Source organism: Aegilops tauschii, chromosome 5, assembly GCF_002575655.3.
Source record: "Aegilops tauschii subsp. strangulata cultivar AL8/78 chromosome 5, Aet v6.0, whole genome shotgun sequence".
NCBI lineage: Eukaryota > Viridiplantae > Streptophyta > Magnoliopsida > Poales > Poaceae > Aegilops > Aegilops tauschii.
The window spans coordinates 401,688,273-401,708,790 of record NC_053039.3 but is presented as its reverse complement, the minus strand read 5'-3'; the positions used below and the strand labels follow the sequence as shown (position 1 = coordinate 401,708,790).

General features: G+C 52.4%; 1 protein-coding gene across 1 annotated transcript; it reads left to right on the top strand.

The window, feature by feature from the left end:
• The first annotated feature begins 3,144 nt into the window (after positions 1 to 3,144).
• On the top strand, positions 3,145 to 3,803 carry LOC109765273 (LOB domain-containing protein 23-like). Its single transcript, XM_020324063.3, has 2 exons — positions 3,145 to 3,369; positions 3,456 to 3,803. Exons 1-2 carry the CDS (start codon positions 3,145 to 3,147, stop codon positions 3,801 to 3,803), a joined length of 573 nt encoding a protein of 190 aa, XP_020179652.3.
• Positions 3,804 to 20,518: the final 16,715 nt, after the last annotated feature.

The following is a 20,518-nucleotide window of genomic DNA, read 5'->3' as shown; positions in this document are numbered from 1 at the left end:
AGGCTGGGTCACTAACTTACATCCGTAGATCGCACAGCTGAGCATATTGTTACTGGGTAATCAGTAATCACATGATCTTGTGTGCGGTACGATTGACGTTGCTGCCATCATTTCCCAGGGTGGTTTGAACTGTGATGCCACATATATGCTCTTGACCTTCTGCAGTTCTAGTAATGCACCAGTTTATTTATCAACATGCTCCCCTCTGTAATTGTCGTCGCCCTATATGATAATGTGAACCCACTGTAACTTTCCTGATAATTCTTTTCTTATGATCCAGGGTGGTGACTACTGACCGGTGACTTTGGACGCCTCGACACTTTCTTGTTCAAAGTCAGCTCGCAGGAAGCTTCTACATATGTTCTGATGATGCATGAGGCAGTGACAATGGAGTCTCTAAATTCTGCTACGTTATGTAAGTGCAATTTCGGGAAAACATCGATGGAGCTCTTTAAACAGCAGGTTGTGTGTGGTAATCTGATTCTCCTGTTGACTGTCACAAACTCACGGTACCCTGAGATTTGGTGAACCATGGCGCAGAGGAATGCCAACGCAGGCTTTTTGTTCAGTGAGTAGCAGATATCCCAAGGATGGAACTCTGATATTGTTTCCTGTTAATCTGTGTTCTTTGCGATGGTGCGTTTTGTTTTTGTTTGATCAGGGGTCGCGCAATACATCATGTTTCCATTGTCATTTCCATAGTGTGAAACACAACACAATAGCACATTACTAGCCTATTAGGACATCACATAAGAACTACGCCATCGCATAAGCTGCTGTTTTCAGAGCTTTCATGTTTAGATAGACTTTGATATCCTGGCATCCAAACATAAATGGACCTAGAAATTCCTTGTTGTGGTAAGGTTAGTGAAGAACGCATGGCACACATTAAGTTTATTGTGCTGATAATTAAATCTGTTTGGTGTTCTAGTAAATCAAGTCAATCAGGCTCTTGTGAAACAATAAGCAGCGAGACAAAAAAAACTAATAATTGCCTTTTAAACAGACCATTTTCTGGTGTTTTGAGTCTGAACTGTAATGGACTATGTACAAATTGATGTTATATGTTAATTTCTCAAATGAAAATTGACGACATCAACAACATCCCTAATTGTATCAAAATATAAGACATCTTATATTTTGATATGGAGGGAGTATGTTTCTTCCACTATCTAAACACGTTGATAATAATACAAGTGATATGACCTTGATGTCATGAAGCTAATCGACTGAAGCTAGAATCATTTCAGAAAAAAAAATATTAGTATAAACAAGAACTATGTAGAAATGAACACGACCTCTTGCTATATTTTTCAGTTTTGATCGTGTGACATCACTGAAATTTCCCATGGTCGCCTCGAACTGAGTCATGTAATTGACCAATTGTTGTGTAAATGGCAATCACCATAACTTCAAGAACCCAAGAAATGGGTAAAGACTTGTATGATGTTAACTTTCTACTCCTTCCTGTACGAATAGAGCTAACACACATGCAAGTATGCAACGGTAATACTAAATCAACTACTCCGTCTGTCTTTACAAATAATGTACTTTCCACCTTTTTTTGGACTGAAACTTGGATTATGTCTGAGCCACTAGCCATAGCTTTTTCCCCACCAATACTCCCACTCCACCAATCCCACCATACTAGTCTCACGAGTCATGCTTATTGATGTCGCAAAAAAAAAAGAGTCATGCTTATTGGCATTTTTTTTTGTGCTTATTGGCATGCTTTCTAACCTCGGAAATCACCTTACCACCATTGTTTCCACCGAGTTGGTTGTTGTTGTTGTGTCTTTTATGTAGGATTTCTACATTAACGATGCCACCGACGATAGGCAGCTCACCCATGGATTGCCATTCTCTCCCTAGATCACATACCACCTGCTCTCTACCGACCTCCTGCTCGGCGACCACACCCATCACATTTGGTCTTCGAGAGTACCCATCAAGGTGTAGATCTTCGAGTGGCTCCTCCTCGGAGATCGCCTCAACTCTAGGGTGAATCTCTTCCACAAGAGCATCGTCCCCGACTTCGTCGACCTCACCTACGACGCCCCCTTTGAAGAAGTGACACACATCTTCCTCCTATGTCTTGTCGCCTCATAGGTCTGGGCAGGCCCCGGCCTTGTCCCTCCCACCTCCATCGACCTCATTTGGGATGCGCTTAGCCCTCTGGGCCTCAACCACAACATCTGGCCCTCAGCCGCCCTTACCATCCTATGGAAAGATCTGGGACACTCAAAATGCTCATGTTTTTAGGCATTAGTAGTACATCCCTACCGTAATCATTAGGAACATTATCTCCGATTTCACTCTTTGGACAGGTAGATTTAGGATACAACAACAGAAGGTGCACGTGGTGCCAATACCTCTCCTCGCACACTAGCGCACTCTTGTAATCCGGCCCATACAACAGTTTGATTGATGCATTTAGGAGGGATCCTCCCCCTCTCCTCGAGCACTAGGTCACTCCTGTAATCCGGCTGATGCAACTCTTTGAGTAATGCATTCAAACAGGTTGTTAAAAAAACTTTATAAAGTTTGATCAAGTTTATAGAAAAAAATTAACATATACAATACCATTAGATTCATCATTGAATATATTTTTCACATTATATAGATTTGTAAATGTTCGTATTGTTTTATGTAAATTTGGTCAACCTTTATAAGATTTGAATTTAGTCAAAGCTAATATGTGGACTGAAAAAAACAGGGGAGTACATATATACTGCTACAAATCATCGGAGTACATTTGATCGAACAATGTCACTGTATAAACTACCATGGTGTAAGTGGGCCGGCGCCCAAAGGGCACGGCTGCGGCGACAGTGCTGGCCGGGAGAGAGAGAGCAAGCGTGGGCCCTGGGAGATCGAGAGGAAAGTAGCAAACGGCGTCTGCCGGGCGGCCGGCGCGTTCCTTAATTAGTGGGCCTCGTGATACAATTAGCAACAACAATGCCGTTAAGCTTGCCATGTTTGCACCGACGTAGCCGTTGGCGTTGCCATTCCCAGCTCCCCGTCCATGCACTATGCATCCATTTGTGTATATAAGCATGCACCCACAAGATCTCCCAGAAATCTTTCGAAAGATCCACGCGATCTCACGAACTCACACGAAGATCCGTCGCTAGATCGTTCACCATGTCGACGGCCCCTGCCAGCAACGACGTGGAGCCGGAGGTGCTGGAGGAGGAGGAGGAGGAAGGCGGCGGCGGCAACCCGAGACGCTGCGCGGCGTGCAAGTACCTGCGCCGGCGGTGCGGCCACGGCTGCGTGCTCGCCCCCTACTTCCCAGCGTCCCGCCCCCGCCGCTACGCCAACGTCCACCGGGTCTTCGGCGCCAGCAACGTCGCCAGGCTGCTCCAGGTAACTGAAAACGATCAGCCGGCTGTAAGTTAGAGCTCCCGATTGCGTTGTTGAAGATTCACATTGAGCTGCCATTTCGCGCGCAGAGCTTGCCCGTGGAGGAAAGAGCGCAGGCGGCGGAGACGATGGCGATGGAGGCGCAGTGGCGGGTGGGCGACCCGGTGTACGGCTGCGCCGGGGTCATCAACCGGCTGCAGGAGGAGATCCTCGCCACGCAGTGCGAGCTCGCCAGGACCAGGGCGCAGCTCGCCATCGTCGTCGCGCACGGCGCGCAGCAGGCTCCTCCTTCCGCAGCCCCTCCCCCGGCGCATTCGCCGCTGCCAGCAGGCGGCCACCGCGTCGCCGGCATGCAGAGGCAGGGAGAACAGCAGGATGTGCCGCCGGATGGGCCGTTTATTGACCCGGAGGAGTTCCTCGACCTCGACGGGTTTTGATTTGAGCTTCGATCGATCGAGTGCGCGCCCGACCGACGTGCATTGGGCTTCTGCCACTGACGAATGAATAATTAATATAAATATAGTAATTTTTTGCAAAAAGAAAAAAATATATTTGCATTCAATGTTAGGCCTAGCTTTTTTTTTAGAAAAGGAGGATGACCCCCGGCCTATGCATCTGGGCGATGCATACGGCCACTTTATTAATTATTCTCACAAGACCTTACAAAGTCATATAACAGTAAGACTAAAGCCGCCGTCTAAGCAACAAACTGTCGCTACACCTATCCAGTTGATGAAGGGGCGCAGATAGCCTGCGCCTAGTACCAAACAGACATCACAGTCAAGCCTAACATCTAAGACCTGAGACCCCAACCTAGCCACTTGCCGGGTCTGGGGCACACACTGGTCCGGCGTGCTCTTAGAGGTCGCCGCCGCCAACTGCCACCGCTCCATCTTCAGAACTGTACTGATGCATCAACCTTACTCGGTCTAGCTATCTGCGATGCCACCACGGCGCCCAACGGCACCTCCTCCCTGCGCGCAAACAGCTGAGCACGTCCCGGTCGCCACTGATACACCTCAGCGCCATGCTGCCAAGTACCACCAGCCGACACAGATTGAAGTCCTTGGAAGATCTGTCATGCGTAGCACCTGCCGACCAGGCATGACAAAGCGTAGCACTTGTCGGTCAGGCATGACTTGACATCTCCACCGAAGTTCCGTGCAAGACGAAGCCGCTCGACCTCCTGCCTCTAACTTCCAGCGCTGCTCCACCAACGATGCTCCCAAGAGAGAAACGACGCCGCAGTGCCGCCATCGTCCGATCTGGAACACCAGATCCTAGGGTTTCCCGCGGAGCAGCACGAGTGTGTCGACAGTAGTTACACGACGATGCCTTCGTCAAGGTAACGGCGTAAGACGCCGCCATCGCCTGCCGTCGGCTCGGTTTTCACCGGCAACCATGTCTCCCCAACTCGCAGCCGAGACTAGATGATGGATCTCGAGATTCGATCACCAAGCTTCTGGCCGGCCACCGCCGACGAAGAAGATGACCACCACTGGCTACACCGGCCAGAACAGATCTGCCATGGGTGCCGCCAAGCAGTCCACTAGGCCCTTGACGCCTCCGCCGATCCAAAGCCAGATGACATTGCCGCCGAAGACCGCATCGCGCCGCCGCCTGATCCAGGCCAGCCGCCGCAGCAGCCGTCCGTGGCCCGAGGAAGGGTCGATCGCCGCCGCCGTCGAAGCCAACGCCGTCGCTTCTAGATCGGCCGCACCTCCACGCATGTTGGGGCCCTGCCACCCCTGAGACGCGGGAGGGAGGAAGATCCTCCGCCACCTCCGTCGGCCTCCGGGCGCAAGCCGGCGGCGTCCTCCGGCGGCGGCGGAAGGAGAGGAGGAAGATGGGCTAGGCCCCGGTGGCGGCTAGGGTTGGGGGCCACCTGAATCGCCCGAGGGAGGGGGGGGGTGACGCGGGGGCGACCTATCGTCAACTGCGTGCTTGCAGATCGAGTACCGAAAACAATGTGCATGTAGACTGAGGTTACCGAAAGATGCGTCTTTGCCGTGGGCCGGAGTGTTTGGTGAGTGTTTTTGACGGGTAATCGGCAAACATTCCCTTGCTCAGTGTTTTTAAAAATACACATGTAAAAATTTGACACGAGGTAAAGTCAAGATTTGGCTATTGTTACGCTACACAAAATGAAAATACTCGGCAAATGGGCATCTTTGCCGTGTTTCCGAGAAAAACGTTCGGCAAAGTTTCTTTTAATTTACTTTCTTTTCTTTTACCTTTTTCTTCATTCTTGTTTCTTTTATGTGTATTAATTGTCGGTGGGAATTGGGAAACGACACCTATGGGATCACTGGAATCCCTACTACGGTCGGCGGGCGCGAGGTTGTGGAAAGAGCGGGTCTAGAGGTAGTCAACACAAAGATCGTTTACCGAGTCCCGCGTTGGTGTATATTTGAGTGTTCTTGAGTTCTTGAACTAGCTACGGGGTGTGTAACTTGTCTAAAAGATCTGAATCCTTCTCCCATACGCCTCGGGCCTCCTTTTATAGACAAAAGGGGTTGCCACAGTGGCATACAGGAGGTGGAAAGGTGTACAGTGGCTGAGCCTATCCTCTGGCACCGTTGGACAAACACATTTAATGCGCTGCCGACGTGTCCTTCTTGCTTTATCGGGGACGGCAAAGAAGCTCGTCCCAGCTGTCGCCGCCTCGCCTGGCTCCGATGTGCGTCCGAGCTGATGAGGCGTTGTAGTGCCACGTTGGCTGGCTGTTGGGCTGGCGCGGTGGCAGAGTCTTCACGAAGATCTGCATGCCACCACGCAGGAGCTTGCTGAGTCGGTGTGGAGGCCGCACGTCGCCACGGAGGTGCCCGCCCAGCTGGTTGAGCTGGCAGTTGCATGGAAACGGCGGTGGAGTCTTGGCAGATGTGGGCCTCGCCGCGGCCCCACTGATGTCCTCGGCAAGGGTCTTGCCAGGGCCCCAGCAAAGGTCTTGTCGTGGCATCACGGTCGTCCCCGGCAAGGATCTTGCCAGGGGTCTCGTGGATTTCCTCGGCAAGGATCTTGCCGAGGACCGTCGTCTTCTGGTCCTCATCTGCTCTTGTGCACTTATGATCTTCACAAAGATCTGCATGCCACCATGGAGGCGTCTCCCGAGCCTTGGTTCCAATTGGTTGATGGCGTTGGAACCCTTGGGCTCAAGGGTGGCGCGCTCTGCTGGCGTTGGGCAAGTTGCACCGGCAAGGCTCTTGTCGGGGCTGCGGAGACCGTCGTGGCAAGGGTCTTGCCGGGGGAGTCCAACTCGCCCTCTTGCTCTTTGTGTCTCTGGTCTTGGCGTTGCTTTGGTTGTCTTGTGCTCCGGCTTCCCTCTCTGCTTTGCTAAGTGTGGCCGCAGGTGCGGCTCTGACTGCCCGTGCACAAGTAAAGGGGTATAAAGGAGAGCCCTACTTTTGTACACCGACAGGAGCCCCGGGGCCTGGGCCACACATAAGCGCGACGCATTGTTGGGCTAGGCCCAGAACGGTGCGCAGGCAGGCGGGGCGGATTTGTATCGTAGTAACTTCTTTGTCCGCTACGCTGCCCCATGACCCGCGTTGAATGCGCGACGTGGAGGGTCGTGCGTGACGCGGGGGTCATGCGTGGGGCGGTTCTAGTACTCATGCGTCACATCGTGGTAAAGAGGCGGCTCGCGCCTTCCCCATAAAAAGAGGAAAACGCAGGGCGGGGCTCATTTACCGAGTGGACTCGGGTCATGGCCTTCAAGGCGCCCGTGCCCCACGATCACGGGGTGGAAAATGGTCGCCTCACTCGTCTCCTTGATTTCTGCCCGCTCGCCACGTGTCCCCCATGCCTCGGAGATGGTAGGGGGTGGGTGCGGGGGGTACCGGCCTTAAATGACGAGGCGGAAAACCGGGCCGCCGCTGATTGGAGCAGCGGGTCGGTCTCAATTCCCTGCGTTCCTGATGGTCGGATTGGTTGAGTGGGGCGGCCGAGCCCTGGCCCCGCCCCTTTATAAGAAGGGCGAGGGGGATGGCACCTCTTAATCTTTCATCATCCATCTCCTTCCACCTTGGCTTCTTTCTTCCTTTTGCCACGGCGAGAGGGCGCGCTGCAATGGCTAGTGCGTCGTCGTCTTCATCTCCCTGCTCCATTCGCTCGGGAGATGGAGCTCGATCCACCGCAGACTCTGAGATTGCATATGAGGGGCTGCGGGAATGGCGGCACGCGGGTTGACGTTGACTTTCCCGCCCTCACGTCATGTATCTTCATCGTGGATGGAAGACCTTCGCTCGTATCCACAGCCTGACGGAGGGGCTCGTTCTCTACTTCAAACTAATGGAGAACGGCCTGCTCTCCGTCAAGGTCTTTGGGGACTTCGGAACTCGCCTAACATGTTGCATGGAGAGCTCCTCTGATGACGAAGACTCCTCCTCAGGCGGGAGTGACGAGGAGGACAGCGACAGCGATGACGAGGGCGTCGAGCGGGGGAACGCCGACTCCGACTGACCGCGTCGCCCCTCCCTCGGCCATGCGCCCTGCCGAGGGCCTTCCTCGTCAAGCTCTCCATCGGCGCGTTCCCCGTCGCTCCCTTTTTGCCTTCACCTGCCGCACCTGGGAGGAAAGGGCAAGAACGGGGATCATGGGCATCTTATCTCTTTTTAGTTTGTAAGCTTGCGGGCCTTAGTGAAATTTAAAACTTGTAATCCCCTTGCTCATGCTTACATTCCGTACGAACTGTACCTGTATGGGACGTATTAATGAAAAAGGGTCCTTGCCGGGTTCTTTTGTGCCTGAGCGAAGCCCATGCCAAGGAGTGAATCCTTGTTACTTTTAAGATAAACATTGTCGCCCGACGACAGGCCTTGCCGTCCCCTTACTTCATTCGACCATACTCACGCTTTCGGCGGAGGCAGGGGCGGAGTAGGGTTGGGCCCTTCGTTTGCTTCCTTGTCATCGCGACTACAACCAAGTTCCGACCCAGCGAATAGTTCTTGGGTACAGGAAAAAGGGAGCACGGTGGCCTAGGAATAAAACGAGGTTTCATACGTCCCAATTCCATACGGAAATGCACAACAGGGGATAAAGGACTTATCTGAATCTGCAGCCCCCGGCAACCTTGGCTTGCCGTGGTTGGATCCTTGTGTCTGTAGCCCCCGGCAACCTTGGCTTGCCGGGGCCAGAGCACCGGCTTGTTCTCTTTCTTCCAAATAGCTCAGCAGAAATGTCCATGTACCCTGCAAACCAAAGAGGATGGAAAGGAACAGAGAGACGCACACTCGACCTCTATGCTAGGGGTTAGTCGCCGCTAAGCACTATCAACCCTAACCGAGGGAGAGACTTAACCTAGCATGCATGCTAAAACTTAGGGCGCCAGCGCTTCATTTATTTATGCTCAGGGTCTGCGCCTGGCTTTGTACAGAGGGTTACATGTCTCGCCGGCAAGGCTCGTACAAAAGGTGGTCTGCCGGGGGGCCCGGCAACCGCGCCTTATGGGTAAAACTTGCGAAGATGTTTATTGTTCCAGGTGTTGCTCACTAGAATAGCATGTTCGGTCTCCAGGTGGACTGCGCCGGGCCTGGTGAATCGTATTACCTGATAAGGGCCTTCCCACTTCGGCGTCAACTTGTTGGAATTCTTGGCCAATTGAATGCGCCGAAGAACAAGGTCGCCTTCCTCAAAGCATTGGGCATGAACCTTGCGGCTATGGTAGCGGCGCAAGGCTTGCTGGTAGCGCGCTGCTCTCACAGCCGCCCGAAGACGATCTTCCTCGAGGAGTGTTGCATCATCATGCCGCAGTTGCTCTTGCTCAAGCTCGTCATAAGCGAGCACTCGAGGTGACCCGTATGTGATTTCCGTGGGAAGAACTGCCTCTGCCCCGTATACCAGGGCAAAGGGTGTCTGGCCGGTGGCTCGATTTGGTGTCGTTCTGATCGACCAAAGAACCGCTGGCAACTCATCAATCCAGCGCCTTCCACTCTTGTGCAGCCTGTCAAAAGTCTTTGTCCTCAGGCCTCGCAGTACTTCAGCATTTGCCCTCTCCGCCTGACCGTTGCTCCGTGGGTGTGCCACGGAAACGAAACAGACCTTGCTGCCGAGGTCTTGGATGTATTGCATGAAGGTGCGGCTTGTGAACTGCGTGCCATCGTCGATGATGACTCTGTTTGGCACACCAAAACGGCAGACTAGCCCCTTGAAGAACTTGACGGTTGACTGCGCTGTCACTTTCCTCACTGCTTCCACCTCCGGCCATTTTGTGAACTTTTCGATTGCAACGTACAAGTACTCAAAGCCCCCGACAACGCGGGGGAAGGGGCCTAGTATGTCGAGCCCCCAGACCGAAAATGGCCAGGAGAGAGGGATTGTTTGAAGGGCTTGAGCTGGTTGATGAAGCTTCTTTGAATGGAACTGACACGCTTCACACTTGGTTACTAGTGTCGTTGCATCCTGAAGGGCAGTGGGCCAGAAGAAACCTTGCCGGAATGCCTTGCCGGAAAGGGCCCTCGACCCTATGTGGGAGCCACATAAGCCTCCATGTATCTCTGCCAACAGCTCCAGTCCTTCCTCCTAGGGAATGCACTTCAATTTCACACCGTTTGGTCTTTTTCTGTACAGAACGTTGTCAACAAACTGATACATGGCAGACCGACGGGCTACTTTCTCCGCTTCTTCCTGCTCCTCAGGAAGCTCCCCTATTTGGAGGAATCGAACGGTATGTTGTGCCCATGCCGGAGCCTGGGGCTCGACGGCAAGGAATAAAGGCATTTCCTCTGCCATGGGAGCGGCTGTCTCTACGGCCAGGGCCTGACGCCCCGTCGGAGTCGGTTTCCCCATGGCAAGCTCAATGTCCACGGCAACATCTTTGCGGGCGGCTCCTGGGAGCTCGGTAGGAAAGTACTTGCCGGAGCCTGATTTCCTTCGGTTGTTCTGCTCTGTCGATGGTTCAACAGACGGTTGAGTTAACCGAAGCACAAAAGTACCTGGTTCCATAGGTAGTTTGAAGGCAGCGCGCTTCGACAGGTAGTCGGCGATGTCGTTCTCTACTCGGGGAACATGCTCCGCTTGTATACCGTCAAAACGCTCCTCCAGCTTCCTCACCTCATCTACGTAGGCCTCCATGAACGGGCTTTGATAATCTTTGTTGACTTGCCTGACGACAAGCTGTGAATCACCTCTGACAATGAGCTTCTTGATCCCGAGGTCTGCCGCGATCCTGAGACCGGCAAGCAACCCCTCGTATTCAGTAGTGTTATTCATCGACATCTCCCTGGGGAAGTGCATCTGGATTACATACTTGAGGTGCTCTCCGGTGGGTGCAACGAGCAGTACACCAGCACCGGTGCCTTGCAGTGAGAAAGCCCCGTCAAAGTACATAATCCAGTTGCGACTTGTTTCTTTGCTGGGGAGAGTGGTCTACTGGATCTCTTCGTCAGGCGCTGAGGTCCATTCTGCAATGAACTCTGCCAAGACTCTGCTCTGGATTGTGGAAGTACTTTCAAACTTCAGACCAAAGCTCGACAATTCCAAGGCCCATTCCACAATCCTCCCGGTTGCGTCCGGGTTATGCAATATCCGTTGCAACGGGAGGCGGGTGAAGATGGTGATTTCGTGTGCTTGGAAGTAATGATGCAGCTTCCTCGAGGCCATAAGGAGGCCGAAGAGCAATTTCTGCACACCGGAGTACCTTGACCTAACCCCCTGCAAGAGGAGCTGACAAAGTAAACCGGGTGCTGCATCATCTTCTTCTTCTGCACCACTTCATTTGGTTGCGCAGGCCCTGTCCCCCGGTGTCAAACTCTGCCGGGGGCCTCGCCTTACCGGCACTAGGCCCTGCCGGGGGGAGCTCTGGCTTGCCATCCGTCAGTCCTGCCGTTGCCACTGCCTCTTCGTCGACCTCCCTCTGCGCCACTAGCGCGGCGCTGACCACTTGATTGGTTGCCGCCAGATATAGCAGCAACAACTCTTGTGGTTTAGGCGCAACCAGTATCGGTGTAGAGGAGGGGTATTTCTTCAAATCCTGCAGTGCTGCTTTGGCCTCTGGGGTCCATTCCATTGGGCCTGCCTTTTTCAAGATTTTGAAAAAGGGAAGGGCACGCTCAGCAGACTTGGAGATGAATCTGCTCATGGCGGCAACGTAGCCAGTGAGCCGATGCACATCCTTGATCCGCCTAGGCGCCTCAATCTGCTCAATGGCCTTGATCTTGTCTGGGTTCGCCTCGATCCCACGCTGTGAAACAAAGAACCCAAAAAGTTTGCCGGACGGAACGCAGAAGACACACTTCTCAGGGTTCAGCTTGAGGTTGATCTTGCGCAAATTTGCAAATGTCTCTTCCAAATCTTGTACAAGTGTTGCCTTGTCCTTGGTTTTGACCACTATGTCATCCATATAAGCTTCCATATTTCTATGTAGCTGGGGCTCAAAACCAATTTGGACTGCTCTTGCAAACGTTGAGCTGGCATTCTTCAACCCGAAAGGCATCCGTAAAAAGCAATACGTACCACATGGGGTGATGAATGTCGTCTTCTCTTCATCTTCTCTCGTCATGAAGATCTGGTGGTATCCTGAGTAGGCGTCAAGGAATGATAACAAGTCACACCTGGCCGTGGAGTCAACAATCTGGTCAATGCGCGGCAACGGGAAAGGGTCCTTTGGGCAGGCCTTATTGATATCTGTGTAATCAATACACAGCCTCCACTTCCCATTTGCCTTGCGCACCACCACCGGATCGGCCAACCACATCGGATGGAGTACTCCCCTCACCAAGCCTGACGCTTCCAACTTCCTGATCTCCTCTATGATGAACTCCTGCCTTTCGAAAGCTTGCTTCCTGACCTTCTGCTTGACGGGTCGCGCATGAGGACAGATAGCAAGATGGTGCTCAATCACCTCCCCGGGAACGCCGGGGATGTCGGATGCTTGCCATGCAAACACATCGACATTTGCCCGCAGGAAAGTGACGAGCGCGCCTTCCTATTTGCTATCAAGGGTGGAGCTTATGGTAAAAGCCCCTCCCGTGCCATCCTCCTTGACGGACACCTTCTTGGTCTCTGGTGGTGCAGCTCTGGATTTCTTGCTCTTGCCGGTGGAGCTCTCTGGCACGTCCTCGAGGGGAGCACAGCACTCCGAAGAGGTGCGCTTGTAGGAGTGGGTGCGAGAGGTCTTGCCGGTCTTCTTCCCTCCCAGGGCTTCGGCAGCAGGAGCAAGTGCCTTGGCGGCAGTCGCCGCAACTGCTTCCCGATAGAGTTGGTCAGCGCAGATCAGCACATCCTTCTTGTCGGAGAGGACGGTGATGATGGTCATCGGCCCAGGCATCTTTAGCGTGTTGTAGGCGTAATGTGACGCCGCCATGAACTTGGCTAGTGTCGGGCGGCCGAGGATCCCATTGTAGGGCAAGGGGATCTTGGCTACATCGAAAACAATCCTCTCTGTCCTGTAGTTCAACTCGCCTACAAACGTCACGGGCAGCATGACCTTACCCTTCGGCTGACTCCTTCCCGGGTTGACCCCTTGAAATATGCCCGTCTCTTCGTGGTCTCCATCAGGAATCTGCAGCCTTTTGATCACGACAGGCGAGATCAAGTTCAGACCGGCCCCACCGTCAACTAGCAACTTCGTCACCTTGAGGTTGCATATCGTTGGTGAAACCAACAACGGCAAACACCCGACCGCGGTTGTGCGATCAGGGTGGCCCTCGGTGTGAAAAATGATAGGCGTGCTGGACCACTTCAGTGGCTTCTGAGCATTGAATGATGGCTCCGCTGCTGTGATCTCACGCGCCCACTGCTTGAGCTGGCGGTGAGAAGTATGCAGCGAGGCGCCACCATCGACGCACATGGCCTCCGTAGCTTTCTGAAACTCATGCTCGCCGGACTCGTCGTCCTCGTCATGATCATCATCTTCTTGCTTTTTGTCGCGGCCCCGAGCGGGACTCTCTTGCTGGTTATCCTTGCCGCGGCGGCCTCCTTGGCCGCCACACTTCTTGTCGGATTCTTCGGCACCGTCCTGACCCTTCTCCTTGTCCCGCCTCTCATACTCAGCTTTTTGCTTCTCAGCAAGCAGCTCAACTTGTCGGCAGTTCTGGAGGTCGTGGCCCTTGGTGCGGTGGATCTTGCAATACTGCTTGTCGGAGCTTCCTGGCTTGTCGGTAGCCGCCAAGGCCCGGCAAGCGGCGCACCCGGCAATTTCCTTGCCGGGGTCATCTCCCTTGGCCTTCTTGGCAGCGCCGGTGTCGTCGGATCCTTCGACGGCAAGCACGGCCTTGCCCTTCCGCTTCCTGTTGCGGCGCCGGCCCTTCTTTGTCGGGGCGGCGGTGTCTTCGTCTGTGGAGTCGGTTTCTGCACCGGCGTCCTCGCCGGGGTACTTCCTCCCCTCTTCAGCTCGAGCGCATCTATCGGCCAGAACATAAAGTCCGGCCACATCTTTGACCTTGTTCATTGCCAGCTCTTCACGCATCTTGCGGTTGCGCACATTCTGATGGAATGTGCTGATCACGGCGGCGGGATGAACATCTGGGATGTTGTACTACACCCGGCTGAACCTCTATATGTACTTGCGCAGGTTTTCACCTTCCTTCTGGGGGATGATATGCAAATCGCTTGCCTGGCCATGAGCTTGATGGCCTCCAGTGAAGGCGCCAACGAACTCATGACACAGATCCGACCAAGAAGAAATGGAATCCACCGACAAGTGCATCAACCATGACATGACATTGGGTTTAAGTGCCAACGGGAAGTAACTGGCAAGCACCTTATCGTCGCGGGCTCCAACAGCTTGCATCGCGATGGTGTAGATGCTAAGGAACTCCGACGGGTGGGACTTGCCGTTGTACTTCTCGCCAATGTCGGGCTTGAACATGGGGTGGGAGGGCCACTGGAACTGCCGTAGCTCACGGGTAAAGGCTGGGCAACCCACCTCGTAGGGTAGGCCACCAGAGCCCCCCGGTGCTGGGTGGTCCATAGTGGGCCTTGCCTGCCTACCTGACTGGTGGCGTGCTTCGCGCCGGCGTTCGATGGTGGTTCGAGCGTCTTCAAGGGCTCGCTCCCGAAGAACTTGCCGCTGATCGCGATGGGTCCATGGATCGGACGGCGCTATGGAAATGCTATCACAAGCGTCATCACGACGGACCGGCACCCGCGGTAGCTGGCGTGGGGGAGGAGAGTGCACCGTGGCTACAGCACCTCCGGTCCTTCCACCACTGGCATGCGGTGGCTCGACGGAGCGTCGGCCTGAGGGCCCCGCTGGTCGCGGCTCATCTTTGTTGGCAACGCCGACGAGGCTCCGAAGGTGGCTCTCCACTCGTCGAGCCTTTCCGCAGCAGGAGGAAAGTCGAGGAGCAGCTGCGCGCGCGCCAAAGCTTCTGCAGGCATGGGTGGCGGCGAAAGCTGCGTGGACCATGACACGCTCCGACTTCTAACCACGTTAGAAGGAGCTCTATCACGGCCTTGCGGCTGTGCGCCATTTTCGCCAGCACTTCTGCGTGCATGCTGGCCTCCTTCGTCTCGCGAATGATGCACGGGACTCTTCCCACGGCGGCGCCCGGGGTCACCAGCGTAGTGAGGCTGCTCGTCGCGCACAGCCTGGGAAGAGCGCGTCGTGGGTGCCGGCGTAGGAGTCTTGGAGGTCGCGGCGCCGCCCGTCGGTGGCACGGCGCCGCCCTTGGAGGGCCCCGCGCCGCCTGCGGGGGCCCCAGCTCCGTCTTTGGATTTGGCGGCGTGCGGCCCGTCATCTCGCGCACGAACGATGCCGCTCGCCAGGCTTTGACTGCCAGAGCAATGTGGGTGTTCGCGGGCCGCGTCTCGGCTCCCGTCCGCGACCACGCCGCTACTCGCTCGCACTGGTAGCCGTGATCGCCGTGACTGCCAGAGCGATGTTGGATGAACCGATCGCCGTGATCGTCTTTTTCTTGGGAGCCATGGCTATGAAGAACTGCTAAACTAAGTGCTAGACCAAATTTTCACAACCGGCGCCACCCCCTACCTGGCGCGCCAAAGATGTCGGTGGGAAACGACACCTATGGGATCACTGGAATCCCTACTACGGTCGGCTGGTGCGAGGTTGTGGAAAGAGCGAGTCTAGAGGTAGTCAGCACAAAGATCGTTTACCCAGGTTCGGGCCGCGAGGATGCGTAATACCCTAGTCCTACTTTGGTGTATATTTGAGTGTTTTTGAGTTCTTGAACTAGCTACGGGGTGTAACTTGTCAAAAGATCCGAATCCTTCTCTCGTACGCCTCGGGCCTCCTTTTATAGACAAAAGGGGTCGCCACAGTCGCACACAGGAGGTGGAAAGGTGTACAGTGGCTGAGCCTATCCTCTGGCACCGTCGGACAAATGCATTTAATGCGCTGCCGACGTGTCCTTCTTGCTTTATTGAGGATGACAAAGAAGCTCATCCCAGCTGTCGCCGCCTCGCCTGGCTCTGACGCGCGTCTGAGCTGTTGAGGCGTTGTAGTGCCACATTGGCTGGTTGTTGGGCTGGCGCGGTGGCAGAGTCATCATGAAGATCTGCATGCCACCACACAGGAGCTTGCTGAGTCAGTGTGGAGGCCGCACGTCACCATGCAGGTGCCCGCCCAGCTGGTTGAGCTGGCAGCTGCATGGGAACGGCGGTGGAGTCTTGGCAGATGTGGGCTTGGCCGTGGCCCCACTGATGTCCTTGCCAAGGGTCTTGCCGGGGCCCGGCAAAGGTCTTGCCGTGGCACCGCGGTCGTCCGCGGCAAGGATCTTGCCGGGGGTCTCGTGGATTTCCTCGGCAAGGATCTTGCCGAGGACCGTCGTCTTCTGGTCCTCATATGATCTTGTGCGCTTCTGATCTTCACAAAGATCTGCATGCCACCATGGAGGCGTATCCCGAGCCTTGGTTCCAATTGGTTGATGGCATTGGAACCCTTGGGCTCAAGGGTGACGCGCTCTACTGGCGTTGGGCAAGTTGCCCCGGCAAGGCTCTTGCCGGGGCTGCGGAGACCGTCCCGGCAAGGGTCTTGCCGGGGAGTCCAACTCACCCTCTTGCTCATTATGTCTCTGGTCTTGGCGTTGCTTTGGTTGTCTTGTGCTCCGGCTTCCGTCCTCTGCTCTGCTAAGTGTGGCCGGAGGTGCGGCTCTGACTGCCCATGCACAAGTAAAGGGGTACAAAGGAGAGACCCTACTTTTGTACACCGACATTAATTCTTTTATTTCTTTCCATTTATGTGTTTTCATTATTTTAATTTATTTTAATTTTCTATTTTTTTTGACAATTAGGGGTGGTGCGAAATCGCTATGCAACAACAGCTACGGACACCAACAACGCATGCAGACCCATTCTCCTCCTTGGAGGCGATGTCATGGGACTTGCCCCTTAGGCACCAGGCGTAACCCTATGTCAGGTTCAGGGGCCCTGGTGGTGGTGGTGTCGTCCCTTGGAAGCGTTGCCTTGGTATATTATGGTGCCTATCAGAGCAAAAGTTCTTTTTTTGAAACGGCTATCAAAGCAAAAGTTGGTGTTGGATGCCTTGTTGGTCTTAGCGGCGAGGCTTGGGGCGGTGTGTTGTACGGTTGGTTACTGTTGTGGACATCGGCATGCAGGGCACTATGTACATTGTCATCAGCACCTCTTGAACGTCTTCTTCCTCGAGTCTGGTCGGTGCTGCTATTCACTTGCCAATCTCTAGGGAAAAGACTGGACAATGTGTTGAGCCAGTATGACTTTATGTTTTGGTTGTGCTTTCGATATGTTTTGCAATGGTTGAGATGCCGTGTTAGTGCTGTTTGTCCTACCCTTTCACCATTTGTGGCTTGAGTTGGACAAAACGAGTTGTGTGTTGTTGGAGTTGTGTGGGTGTGATTGCTAACCTCTTTGGTTCCGCAATGTGTGCTAAAATATGATGTACTCCGACCTAAAGCATCTTATAAAAGTTAATCGAGGTAGTATTAGCCATCTTTGCTCTCTTCTAACATACACCTCTCCCTGGTGTATCCTCGTAAAAGTATATCGAAGAAAGCCTAGACCGAAGAAAGCTCCACCCAATTAATACCTAGATTTTGCTATATATATATGTATATATATATATGTATGTATGTATGTATGTATGTATCTTACTAAGAGCGTTGAGGATAGCTATTGCCTATATTGTGTCGATCGGACCGACCCATTAGTAGCGGGAGTAGGGGTTGCCGGTTTTGGGAAGGCTTTGGAACCCTCCGCCCAGTTTTGGGAAGGTTCCAGGAGAATTTTATCTTCATTTCCTTTTCTTTCTATTTGTTCTCACTGTTTTTTATTTCCCTTTTTATTTTATTGTTGTTTTTAACTTTTAATTCATGAATAGTTTAAAAATACAAAAACCATTTTTTAATTCAGGAATTTGTTTCAAATTTAGGAACATATTCTTAATGTGTGAACTTTTTTTTTTCAAAATCATTAATAACATATTTGAAATTCATGAATATTTATCTGAATCGGCAAACATTTTTCAAATTCAAGGAGATTTTTTGAAATTGGCAAACGGTTTTCAAATTCAGTGAGCGACATTTAGCAGCACCCGTTGATACAGAGGGTGCTACCCTCCTCTTTGAAAAGTAGAGACACGGAGAACAAACGAGCTTTGCTACACACACAGGCACGGATACTATGGAATCAACGAAGAGGCTTAGTTGAGATCTTTTGATTGGATCAAATCAGGAGGAGGGAACTAGGTTTAGGGTTAGGGTCCGTAAATGTCCATGCGTTTAAAATTAGAGAAAAGTATGTTTTTGGTCCCTCAAGTTCCCCAAAAGTATATACTTGGTCCCTCAAGATTTTCTGGTAGTATCAAAACCGGATAAGTTTGGTCCAAAACCAGATTGTAAGCACATTGACCAAATTTGACCAAATTGACCAGGTTTGACCGGTGAACAGTAATTCAAAGTGAATAGCAAACAAATTAAAAAAATCTGAAATTTTGTGACAACCAAGATGCTTGGGTGTGCTAGGTGTGTGTAAGTTTCTGTGGTCAAATAACATCCGAGGAGCTCTAGAAAAAAATAACTTTTGGCTTTTCTTTCTATGAGCCAAATTTTGTTTTTTGTTTTTGCCACGAGCTCCTCGAATGTCGAAACACAACACAATTTTTCACGCACCTAGCGCACCCAAGCATCTTGGTTGCCATAGAATTTTAGATTTTTTTGAATTTGTTTGCTATTTTTTTAAATTTACTGTTCATCTGTCAAACCTGGTCAACGTGGTCAAACCCTCTCAACGTGCACAAAATCTGGTTTTGGACCAAACTTATCGGGTTTTGAGACTTGAAGGACCAAATGGCTACCCAAAAATCTTGAGGGACCAAGTATATACTTTTGGGAACTTGAGGAACTAAAAACGTACTTTTCTCTTAAAATTACTGGAGAACAAACCCTGGGTCATATAATTTACTTTCTTTTCTTTTACCTTTTTCTTCATTCTTTATTCTTTTATGTGTATTAATTCATTTATTTATTTTCATTTATGTGATTTCATTATTTCATTTTCTTTTAATTTTCTAATTTCTTGACGACTAGGTGCGGTGCAAAATCCCTACGCAACAACAGCTATGGACACCAAAAACGCATGAGGGCGTCTTCTCCTTCTTGGAGACGATATCATGGCCTTGACCGTCCCCTCAAGCACTAGTGGTAACCCTATCTCAGGTTCAGTGCCCCCTGGTGGCGGCGGTGTTGTCCCTTGGAAGCGATGCTTTAGTGCATCATGGTACCTATCAAAGCGAAAGTTGGTGTTGAATGCCTCGTTGGTCTTAGTGGCGAGGCTTGGGGCGGCATGTTGTAGGGCTGGTTACTGTTGTGGGCATGGGCATGCAGGGCACTATGTACATATCATTGATGCCTCTTGTACATCTTCTTCCTCGGGTATGGTCATGTTGGGAAACATAGCATGCAATTTCAAAAAAAATCCTATGCTCACGCAAGATCTATCTAGGAGATGCATAGCAACGAGAGGGGGAGAGTGTGTCCACATACCCTCGTAGACCGAAAGCGGAAGCGTTAGTTTAATGCGGTTGATGTAGTCGAACGTCTTCGCGATCCGACCGATCAAGTACCGAACATACGTCACCTCCAAGTTCAGCACACGTTCAGCTCGATGACGTCCCTCGAACTCTTGATCCAGCAAAGTGTCGAAGGAGAGTTTCGTCAGCACGACGGTGTGGTGACGGTGACGGTGATGGTGATGTGATCCGCGCAGGGCTTCGCCTAAGCACTACGATAATATGACTGGAGGAGTAAACGGTGGAGGGGGCACCGCACACGGCTAAGAAACAATTGATGTGATTTGGGGTGCCCCCCGGGCCCCGTATACAAAGGAGGGAGAGCGAGGAGGCCGGCCTAGGCGCGCCCCCAAGGGGGGAGGAGTCCTACTTGGACTCCATGTCCAATTCGGCCCCTCTTCCTTCTTACGGAGGGGGAAAGGGGGAAGGAGAGGGAGCGGGAGAAGGAAAGGGGGCCGCGCCCCTCCCCTTGTACAATTCGGACTGCCCATGGGGGGGCTCCACCCCTTGTGGACTTCCCTCTCTCTCCCCTAAGGCCCATGTTAGCCCATTACTTTCCTCGGGGGGTTTCGGTAACCTCCCGGTACTCCAAAATAACCGAAACACTCTGGAACCATTCCGGTGTCCGAATATTGTCGTCCAATATATCAATCTTTACCTCTCGACCATTTCGAGACTCCCGTCATGTCCGTGATCTCATTTGGGAATCTGAACAATCTTTGGTCACCAAAACACACAACTCATAATACAAATCGTCATCGAACGTTAAGCGTGCGGACCCTACGGGTTCAAGAACTATGTAGACATGACCGAGACACATCTCCGATCAATAACCAACAGCGGAACCTGGATGCTCATATTGGTTCCTACATATTCTATGAAGATCTTTATCGGTCAAACCCTAATTACAACATACGTTATTCCCTTTGTCATCGGTATGTTACTTGCCCGAGATTCGATCGTCGGTATCCTCATACCTAGTTCAATTTCGTTACCGGCAAGTCTCTTTACTCATTCCATAATGCATCATCCTGTAACTAACTCATTAGTCACATTGCCTGCTAGGCTTATCATGATGTGCATTACCGAGAGGGCCCAGAGATACCTCTCCGATACTCGGAGTGACAAATCCTAATCTCGATCTATGCCAACCCAACAAACACCTTCGGAGACACCTGTAGAGCATCTTTATAATCACCCAGTTACGTT

Coding starts and splice junctions, on each gene's coding strand:
- LOC109765273 (XM_020324063.3), top strand. CDS start 3,145: ATGTCGACGGCCCCTGCCAGCAACGACGTGGAGCCGGAGGTGCTGGAG. Junction 3,370..3,455: donor ACGTCGCCAGGCTGCTCCAG/GTAACTGAAAAC, acceptor TTTCGCGCGCAG/AGCTTGCCCGTGGAGGAAAG.